This window comes from Prosopis cineraria, unplaced genomic scaffold (assembly GCF_029017545.1).
Source record: "Prosopis cineraria cultivar Desert tree isolate PC_DT_omini unplaced genomic scaffold, ASM2901754v1 PC2, whole genome shotgun sequence".
Classification (NCBI taxonomy): domain Eukaryota; kingdom Viridiplantae; phylum Streptophyta; class Magnoliopsida; order Fabales; family Fabaceae; genus Prosopis; species Prosopis cineraria.
The window spans coordinates 36,303,552-36,314,726 of record NW_026555333.1 but is presented as its reverse complement, the minus strand read 5'-3'; the positions used below and the strand labels follow the sequence as shown (position 1 = coordinate 36,314,726).

At 34.6% G+C, this 11,175-nt stretch overlaps 1 protein-coding gene across 1 annotated transcript; it reads right to left on the bottom strand.

Annotated features, from left to right (window-relative positions):
• Positions 1-697: 697 nt before the first annotated feature.
• LOC129301681 (uncharacterized) lies at positions 698-4,965 on the bottom strand. The gene is made up of 4 exons (XM_054940276.1): positions 4,344-4,965; positions 2,957-4,037; positions 1,285-1,571; positions 698-1,013 (listed from the first exon to the last, which is right to left on the bottom strand). Exons 1-4 carry the CDS (start codon positions 4,727-4,729, stop codon positions 956-958), a joined length of 1,812 nt encoding a protein of 603 aa, XP_054796251.1. The 5' UTR covers positions 4,730-4,965; the 3' UTR covers positions 698-955.
• Positions 4,966-11,175: the final 6,210 nt, after the last annotated feature.

The following is an 11,175-nucleotide window of genomic DNA, read 5'->3' as shown; positions in this document are numbered from 1 at the left end:
TAAAAATACTCAAATACTTTTTCTTTAAACACTTCTGGTATCTTTAAGTCAATAATAATGTATATATTAACTTCATAAAAGAAGCTAATGTTTTCTTGAAATAATGAAATTCACTGTTAAATTCTAAAAATGGAACTTAAATTCTTTGACATTTTCATAATTCAAGGTCTTCATCTATCATTACTGTTTTCACAAGATTTTTGATTATCATTTTCCAGGGAAAATAAAGTAAGAATATGTAGGTAATTTGATTTTGCTCATATAATCCCCCTTAAGTACCTAGGCACTGTACATGTGTTTCAGAATGCTGGTCCCGCGGGACCTATATATGTCATTCCCCTTTTTATAATCTCTTCGGGCCATTATCTTGGATCTCCTAAAGTTTTCTTTATTATTGGGCTTGGTCGACTCTATGAAAACGAAAATGTAATTAATTAAAAATCTATAATAATCCGTCATCATCCATAGAAACTAATACAAAATCAAGCACCAAAACAGACTTTCAAAGTATAAAGAAAATCTAAAGCACAAAATTGTAAGATTCACCCCAAGCCAAACCCAACTTATATATATATATATATATATATATTAACAGTTCCTTTTTTGATCTTTTGGTGAATACATGAAGGGCAAGAAAAGAGAGTATCTTTCTCAACAACTTCCCAAACTTCTCGTAGACTTCTAGAAAAGTTAAACATAATTTGTTTGAAAGTCAACAAAAGAGTCATTCAGCTACATGCTTTTAACAAAGTTGGTTAGATTTAATACATAAAGAGCTTTTTTTGGCCTCAATTTAATACATGCAGAATTAAAAAGGATTGATATCTGGAAAATTGAGGCCAAAAGAATTTGACAGTTTCACAACTCACAAAAGCACATTTAAGAAAATGACTCTCTTCTGGGCCCTCAAGATACCCACCAAACAAACAAAAGGAAAACCTATAAATGATGGTCCTCATCTCAGTCCACTGGCTGTGGCCCCCAAGAACATCTGCTTTTTGCTATTCCCCATCCTAGTTTTCACAAAATAATTTCAGGTGTATGTGTATCACTCATAACACCCTAATAATGCAGAAATAGAGTTTATAATGGCAGAGATAATTTCTAAGAGTGGCCAAAAGTCACCCCCAACACCTGGATTCATTATGCTATGAAGAAATGATTACAAAATTGCCAAACATGCAAAAACTTTACATCTTCATTGCATTTAATAAGCATTAGGGTTCCTGACACAGAAGCTTGGTATGAATATTACTATCCACAGATAAAGGATTCCACAATTACCTATTGTTATTGTTAGAACGCAAGAGTGTGGCCAATATTTCAGAGAACTGAGGGCGTTTAGAAGGTTGATTGTTCCAGCACTTGGTCATGAGGGTTTTTAGATTTTGAGGACAGTCCTTTGGGATCTCAGGTCTAAGGCCACAGGCAGCTATGCCCACTGCTGCTTGCACAGGTGAATATGCAGAATAAGCTGCCTCACCAGCAACCATCTCCCAAAGGACCATGCCGAAACTGTAAACGTTACTCATCCATGTCTCTGTGACACTCTCTGGGTCACCAGCAATTATCTGTTTCCAAAATAGACAAAAAATAGCAAGTCAGCCTTTGGACACAAGACAATACAATCCATCATAGAAGAGATATTGAATAAAAAGGAGGACTAACAAGAGCAGAAACTCATGCTATCTATAAGTGCAAAGCAAACACTGGGTATCCAGGTCAGAAATGAGATTTAGATTTCAGACAACGTGGGTTCCAAATAATGACTTTACCGGATGGTTTTTATCTGTTCTTTTTTCTGCCTGCACACGAGGTGAGTGTTTTCAGAGTAGCTTTAGCAACAGGACAATAACTAGAATGCTGGGATAAGCGTCAAGCTAAAGCCTTAAAACATGCGGGCTCCATTGTGGAATCAATTGTGGTGTAATTGGCATCACACGGAGACACTAACTTGTTTTACACAGGAATGCCTAAATAAAGGTCTACCAAAAATAAAGGGTAAGAGAAAATAATCATGAAAACATGTTAGGCATGCTCAAACAAATGATGCCAGGACAAGCGACATAAAGTCTCTTTTATGGGTAGTCAAATTTAGTAACATGCTTCACATTCGTTGGATCTTAAAAGTCATTTGAGGCAATAAAAACTATGGAAAGTTAATCTAAATTGCCTTAAAGTTGAACATATAATTCGTCTTTTAGGCATACTTAGGGCAGACAGCATGGATAATTGAGCTCAAATACGTTAGACTGGAAGTTAAGTCACATAACAGGTGTGAAGAGGACATGCAGAACACCCAGATGGAGAGTTTCTGTAACATTTTTATTTCTAAATTACTGTAGTTGAAATATTGCAGTGACAATCACTAGAACAGAGACTTGAAATTAAATAGGCATCAGTAACACGAGGTGAAAAACTTCACTTTTTCCATGTTGGATATTATTGAATTCTATTATTGCTTTTCATCATTTTCTTAACCAGACAACTTCTGCCACCATAAGAATTAGACATCAAGCACATAATATTTGATTGAAGATGCAGTTGGCTGGTCATGGGAATATAAGAATTCTGATTTTCTACCAGTAATAATGCTCAGAAAGAGATCAGCGCTAGATAAAGATTTGGCACAGAAGTAGCCAGTAGGGTAAAAGCCTAAAGCTCATTGCCATCTTTTATAACTTTTCTAAAAGGCATGCTCATTTGGATGACGCACCTAGGTGATAAACTATTGGAATGGAGAAGGAGCCATTTTTTCAAAAAAGGGGAGTTGACACTTCAGTAGCATGTTTTTTCACTTTTGCGTTTTTCCTCTTTTAAGAGAACAAATGAACACTTGAAGAGAATATTATGGACCATGTATGGCAAATACAATACATGTAGCTTGGGACAATTATTTTGATAATTTTTTTTGGCTGAAGTTGTGATCAGTAAGATTATGGGCAAAGTGGCAAACCTCTGGAGCAAGCCACCGGTAACCATCAGTTTCATACTCCGTTGCCTCTCCAACACTTTTGCAAGCAGTGACTATACCCATATCTCCCAAGCAAGCATTTCCATGTCGATCCAATAGAATCCTCTGTGTGTTGAGGTCCCTGTATGCAACACCATGATCATTCATAAACTTGATGCCCTCAGCCACATCAACAGCAATTCTTGTAATTTCCTTAATCTGGAGCTTCTTGTTCTTGAGCATCAAATCATGAACAGAACCACCTTCCATGAACTTCGTCACCACACATAACCCATGATTTTCATCCACTGAAACACCACAAAATTGCAGACTCTTTTTGTGTCCACAGGTCATCAGTCCTAACAGGTCTTGACGGAGCTCGAACTGATAAGAATTTCCTTTATCACACCCTTTAAGCTTCTCGATTCCAACCCTTCTACCCATGTGGACCCCTTTATATGAATTGGGTCCAGTCTGTTCTATAAACTCAAGACTATCTGAGTTCAATAGCCATTTTTTAATCTCTTCCCCACCAGACTGAATTGTCTGCCATTCATCTACGGATACAAGAATGGAGGAAGTAGGTAAGGGCAACTGTAGCTGAACTTTTTGGCTAGAATTCTCAAAACCATTTCCATAATATGCATCGCCACTGTCTTCTTCAATCTCTCCAATTTCTCTCCCCTTGGAGTTCTCTTCTTGACATCCACAAAGGCCAAAGGGAAGCTTCACTGCACTGGTTTTGGGCTTCTTCATCGCAAATTTTAGAGCATTCTCAACTCGGACTTTGATCAATTTATCTTGCCCAGGCTGAACAAGAAGAAGAACAATCCCAAGGGTAAAACTTTTTTTCTCAAAGATCTGTATCTTCTTGCAGCAAATGCATGAACTATCCAGTGCACTGGCCATTGATGGCCATGAAATTGGAGAGTTACAAGCAAAAGTCAGCTTAAATATACACCCTTGAATTTCATTATCTGGTTCTTCCTGAATCAGGATCGCAGGTTGGTCATCTACTGATGCTTGCTCCATCAACTTGATGTGAAGAAACACATCTTTCATATCGAATCCCGCCTGAGCATAGCTGTGAAAACGAAAGGAAGAAATGGTTATGAGAAGCGAAAATCAGAACTGAACAACACGTCTATATTCGTTTCTGGAATTTCTAGCACCCGAATGCTCCAGTTAGTTTTAAAGCTAAAACAAAGAGCCAAAGAGGTGAAAGGAATCACTCAGAAGTGAAGCCAAGTGTTTGTAACACCATCACTTTCAAAGTTAACACAACCAGGCCGTGAATCAGGCCTTATTTCGAGTTCAAGAGCTGCTTTCAAAACCATATTGAATCTAATCTCAATCAAAAGAAAAAATATAATTTTCACCAGAACCCCACCTTAGAGGCAGCGAATCGTAATGCTTGCGAATATTGGACATGAGCTTCTCCGGCAGCTGGCTACCTGGATAAAGCTGAGTAAGATTCCGGACAACACTTCCCCACACAACTTTCCGAGAATTGTCTACCTTGGAAGGAGGCGCAGGGTCACGAGAAGAATCCAGATTGAGCGAGTTCTTGAACGAAGCTATTGCTTCGGTGACGTTCCGACTCAGCCTCTGCAGTTTCTTTTGCATCTGCGAGGTCTCCTTGAGTCCACCAGCAGTGGAAGAGCTCTCTGACGTTGTTTCGCCCTCGGATCTATCCTGCGTCCTCATCAGAACCTGCTCCACCATTTCCTCGTCCGTACTGGCACGGCTTGACCAACACTCCAAGGCTGCGGCCATTGCTGAATGAAGACGAAGAAGCAAATGTGGGTCAGATCCAGTTGTGTGGGAGCCGAAGAGTGAAGAGATTCAGAAGGAAGAAGAAACGAAGGATATGGACGTAAATCAGAGAATTGTGACGGTGGCCATTGTCTTCTTCGATCTTTGCCTCTAATAGATGGAAACAGAAGAAAGACCAAAAGAAATGGAGAGGGTAGTGAGGATAGAGAGAGTGAAATAAATGCAGAGCGATGGGGTTGATGAATGATTATAACGGACGGTGAAAATGGATTGAAGTCATGGAGTGTCGAGACCATAATTTGATGTCCAAAAAAAAAAATATCACGACTTAGATTTTTTGGATTTTTCAGTTTTAATATTTTAAAATTAAAATAACGAAAAAATATATGAAAAAAAAAGTTCTGCATTATTATTATTTTAATTTTTTAAACAATGTTTTAACTTTTTTTTCTTTTTGGGTAATATTCGCCGGTCCCTTAAAATCACATTAAATTATCTCCAATCTAATCTAAATAAAGTCAAATTTCGTAGATTTGAAATTCCACTAATGACAGTTTTTTTTTTTCTATTGACAAGATTTAAACTTTTTTTGACCATCAGACAAGATTTAGAAATTTGCTTACAGAAAATTCGCATGGAGCCAATTAAAACAATTATTGTTAATAAACACATTTTAATTTCAACTGATAGGCTCTTATGCGTAGAATCAATACATCCTAAAATAGAGTTCCACCAAGCCAATGCGCTCACTCATGGCTTTAGACTCATTTCATTGTTCATAGAGCTGTTTAGGTAAATATGGCTGCGTTCTTTAATGTGGACTCATTTTGGGTTGTGTGCTGAACATTTTAAAAAAAATGATAGAGAGGTTTTAAAGGGATCAATTAATTCAAATTAAGTTTTAAGTGTCAAATTTCAAAAATTTGCAACTCAATCTCTCAAATCTACAATTCTATTATAATAAATTTACAACTTGTATTTCAAATTTTAATGGAAAAAATAATTTTATTATTCTTTAATCATGTTAAAATTTAAAAAATAAGTTATAAATTCATCACAATACAGTTACAAATATTTTGAGTTTGATGCTTGAAGCTTAATTTAAATTAATTAATTTTTTAGGACCTTTTTGTTATTTTCTTAAACATCTTGGATGAGTCATTTTCTGGTTGGATAGCTCACCCTCCTTCACTTATACCAACGCCCTTTAGCCTTTAATAAAACAATTTCTTCCCTTTCAAAAATTTTGAGTATATGTGAGATTTTGAGATAGTGAGAACTATTCATAATATTTTTTTTAGGTTGGATTTTTTTCTATAATCTTTTATCACCTTAACCTATCCTTTATATGACTGTGAATGTGAATATTATCCCTTACTTTCACTTTCTTTCCAATGTTTCTTTATTTATAATTGGCTAGTGCCTTTGATTGATGATTCCCTTGGGTTATGATATGATTGACACTTTTAATCCATTATTGAAAGGAGTTGAAAATGGGGTCATTGTGAGGGTTGATAAGGTTTTCACGAGATCTAGTGTAGATCTACACAATATTGCTTTTGGTTTGCTAAAGAAAGTCATATCACTTGAACTGATAGCATTTGATACTTCTGTGAATAAATTTTTGTGATGATATCAAGAATAGTTACTTCTTTTTTTTTTTTTATCTATACGTCATTTCCTTGATTTAAGCATGATATGTAGTTGGTTTATCTATTTTCATTTGTTGTGCAGTGGTCAAGTGATAATATCTCTAATTGGTGATAATTTCATTGACTAGTTTTGTAATCAACTTGTGAAGAAGCTCACATACTTTATACATAACTTTAAGGTTGCATGGTGGTTTGGCTATCCATCCCCATTATCATATATAGAATTGCAACCTAAGATGATCGCATTCATGAATATCTATTCCCAATAGTTAATCATCTATTTCAAATCATGTCTATGTTTAATATTAGAAGCGAGTGGTGGCCTAAGGTTCAGTTTCAAAACTATAGTCATTTCTTCTTTTGGTTGAAGCTAACTAATATGATGTATGATATTTTTTTCTTTATTGACATCATTTTTTAATCATATTACAAACATGATGGGTTTTATTAGAAGGATTGGTAGCCTCCGCCTTTACAAAATCAAATGGGCTAATCACTTGAAACTTTGAATTTCTTGTGTTAGATAGCGAGTTAAGCAAGTTTTATCATATATGTTAAGCATATTTTTATGACTTGGTAGCCTTAAGAGCACTTCTCTTTTTCCATAGAAAAATATGATTCAATGTGTGCTATATGGTGACTTTGCTAAGGTTGCATGTAATTCTATTGAGATGATTAAGAATTCAAAAAATCTTTTCATCATTGTTCAGTATGCTATGGTTGTAAAGGAGGGTGGTATATTTTTTGTCCTATTTAGATATATCTTCAAAGTGTCTCTAAATGTCTTCTGTTGATTTGTTACAAGAAATATGTTTTTTCTATGAACTAGCTGGTGTACCAAGGCTTTTTTATGATTCGATATTCTAGGAGTTGGCTCCTCTTCGCAGGGCATTGATTGAGATGTTGAAGTCTTAAGGAATTTGTGATGTTAGAATGCCATTATGCACCAGTGTTTTTTGATTGACTATTGTAATGGATTTGTTGCCATTTTTCCCTACTCTTTAACTTTATGTACTTTTAAGTCCATTACTTTTGTGTTTGGGATGTCGACTATGGATGTCTGGACATATCAAATTGATCAAGGTTTTTAATTACATGTTCCCTATTTGTCATTTATCACATCCTCAATCTGAGTTGAACACCCAACATTCAAAGATATTCAAAAACACTAGCGATATTGTTATTTTAAGTTTATATGGAACTTCAATATCGTCCTATGGCCTTTCAATTGAAATGTATATACATACTGATAACGATTTCAAATGAGGATATACAAATACTAATTTTCTAAATTCTTTTCCAGTGTCATATGTTACTTTATCATAAAGAATCATATTTTGTTCTGTTAATTATACAATTCATATTTTTACAATATGAAATAGTTTAATAATTGAATAAATTTATAAATATATGAGGTTATTGATTTAATATACTAGTACTTGAAACTTTTCAATGAATGAAAATTATAAATTGACACCCATAATAAGAGATATTTAGAATTTATGAATACCTATATATTTGAATGTTGCTATAAGGTACAATTTTTTTTTTTTTAACCCTATAGGAAGAGATGCCTTTGGAGTCAAGTATCATTAAATGATTTTTGAGCATTTTTTTATAGAGTTTCAATTTATCTATTTAAGCTACAATTTGTAGGGGATTGTTTTCAAATTGATTTATTTATTGTATCTTTGTATTTTTATCTTTCTAGAACTAGTAAGATATCATAAACATGAAGCAACAGTAAAGCAGCCTAATGGATTTAAAGAGCTATAACATATTATTATACTTTTACTGGTAAAATTATAAAGGTAAGCATATTAAAAATAAATAGAAACTAACTAAATAAAGCTAAAAGGGTAACTTCTTTAATGGCTACGACATTGAACATAGGATGTAACGAAATTGAAGTTCGTAAGACATAAAATTGCAACTAATCTTCAGCTTTAAAAATCCTATCTCAACCCCTAACTCTAAAGTGCGTGGTAAATAATATCTATCATGTTGTCTTCATTTATTTCCTTGAATTAATCATCTGTTAAATGATTACTATAGTGATTAGGGTTTTGGAATAGTTGGTTGGAGTTCCTAAGTAACTTTCAACTCTTAGATGTTCTTAGCATGACTTTTCTTGGTATGTTGTTGGTATAATTTGCGTGGAGTAATCGTCCCACATGTTGCATATAGTTAGCTCTAAACATGTATGCATTAGCATCTTTACAAGATATGGAATGTATAGTTTGAATTATTGAAGACAGATGGTTAAAGGAAAAAATAAGCCATATTCAATATCTTCCCATCAACAATTGTGGAGACCATAACTTCTTAAAATTTTATAGAAGGATTTAAAGAAACAGTAACCATCTTTATACCAATCATCTTCACTTGGAAATATTTTTGTTTTTATGAAATCATAAAGCTTTATGTTAGATCATCTGTAGCATCTTGGATTTCAACTCTAGGAATTTCTAGTGTTTATAAGGGTATTTTAGTCAAATTAAGTGAATTTTTGGTTAATGATGTTTTTGGGGAGACTAATGTAGCTAATTGATCATTAAACAGTTTTAGAAGAGGGCTAAATTAAAGTTTGAGCAGGCCATGGCATGGGAGGAGATTTAATAATGGAGAAGGCTTTTTATGCCATGTGCCACGTGGTTGAACCAATGTGCCACGGCTCACATATAAAATCTGCACTTATTAGTTTGCGAATCAGAACAAAAATCAAAAGTAGGATAAGATAGAGCATGAGGAGGTGATGGGAAATGATCAGTAGGTGCTAGGGCTCGATTTTGGGTACTTTGGAAGCATTTGGGGCATGATTTAGCTTTAAGTAAGCTCCTTACACCTCTCCCTTTCCCTACGTTTGAATCTTCTGAGGTTTAAGGTATTATAGGGTTTTGATTTCGTGTTTTCTTAGGTAATGAATGAACTCATTGCCTTAGTTAAGGCCTTAAGGAGTTAAATCAAGCCTCTAAACCTAGATTTATAGATTTTATAGTGATTTGGAGTTTTTAGTTCGGGTTTGGACAAACCTTAGGTAGAAATTGGATGATTAAGAGCAATGTGAATAATGTAATGGTGTTGTCTATATGTTTGGGTGTTAAATTTAATTAATGGAGTGCATTGGAAGAATTGTTAGGGCTAAATTAAGGTTTTAGATAAAATGGGTACTCACAATTGTGTTAAAAATGAGGTAATTAGTGTGTAGATTGATAATTAAGAGTTTAATCTTATAGATTAGCCTTCGGTCAAGCATTATGGTGCTAGTGAATATGTGTGGAGCTGTTAGTTGACCATGGTAATCTTTTTAGTGACAAAAAGGTTGAGGTAACCAGATTATCTAATCTCCTTATTTGCGTGTTTGGATAGTTGTGTGAATATCTTTGAAACTATTGTGCTTGTTTTGAACTATTATAATATTAATATAAAATGTCTATGATTGGAAATTATGTGAAATAGAGTGGCAAATTTATGTTTAGCGCGGTTTTTGAGGGCAAAATGCTATTTTTAGGTATAATTATTTGCAAAACTATGTTTGGTAGAAATAAATATTTTTGGGAAAATCATATGTTATGACTATGTGTTGGATCATCGTGCATGTTTGGTATGATCATTGTAAGAGGGTGAGAGTTCACTCTAATGTATTGTTAGGGGACATTGTTTGAAAATTCATATAGTATACTAGCACCATAGAGCCCTTGATGCTCAGTATTATATTGTTTGAAAGTCATAGTACTACATGAGGTAGATTGGGCATCGACACCCTTAGCATTCAGAGACAGAGAGAATATGCACTCTTAGCTAAGGTTTCCTCCTACTAATAGTGAGCTTGGGCCAGTTCAGTCACATGAACTTGGTCTCATCAAATTATTAGCCTACAGATTCAGTCAGAAGGCATAAAGAGGGTATAAGGTGGTGTATTAATCATGCATTTCATACTACAACTATATGTATAGATATATGATTCATTATATGTTTTGAATGCTACTTTACAGATGTACAAATGGTTCTCACACACAAGTTGTTTGATTCGACCATTTGATTACTAAGTCTTTGACTCATCTCTTGGTTATATTTTACAAGTGAAGGCTCTAATAGGGGAAAGGAAAAGGAAGGTATGACCGACATTGAGGGGACTAGCCAGTGATTGTATAGCCCCTTTCATTCCTTTTGGTTTATAACAAATGTCGTATGCATATGCTAACTTAGAACATATATCATTTTGTGATGCATTTGCATGATTTCTTTGCTTAATTGTGGGTATCTTGGCCTGAGATGTTGTATCTATGTTGTAAATGTTGTGAGAGGTTGAGATACTAGTGCAAGTGTTAATTTTATGGTAATTCACATGTTTTGGTTGGCCATTTGAAAGATTATTGTATATTTTTTCTCTTACAGAATGTCAACTTTGGGCTTTTGGTGGCCAAAACTTATCTAAACTATTATTGTAATGATTTGAATGCTTGTACAAGTTGTTTGTAGTCCATTTGAGTTGGTTCAGGTGGTTCTATGTTTATTGACATTTGTTTGGGAGTTTGGACATCTTGGTAGTGGTTTTGAAAAGAAATTATGCCATTTTAGGTTTGGGTGTTCAAATTTCATTTATCTTAGTTTTTAGATGTGAGACCAGTGCCAATAGGTATGTGGCTTTGAGAGCTACCTATGGATGCTTGAATCGCTCGAATTGGATGTCGAAAGGCAAAATAGTGTACTCTGAAATTTGGCACGGAGAGCTGTCATGACAATGGTTACGTGCTGTGGTGCATTTTCCATCACACCTCGACGCGTGGCATA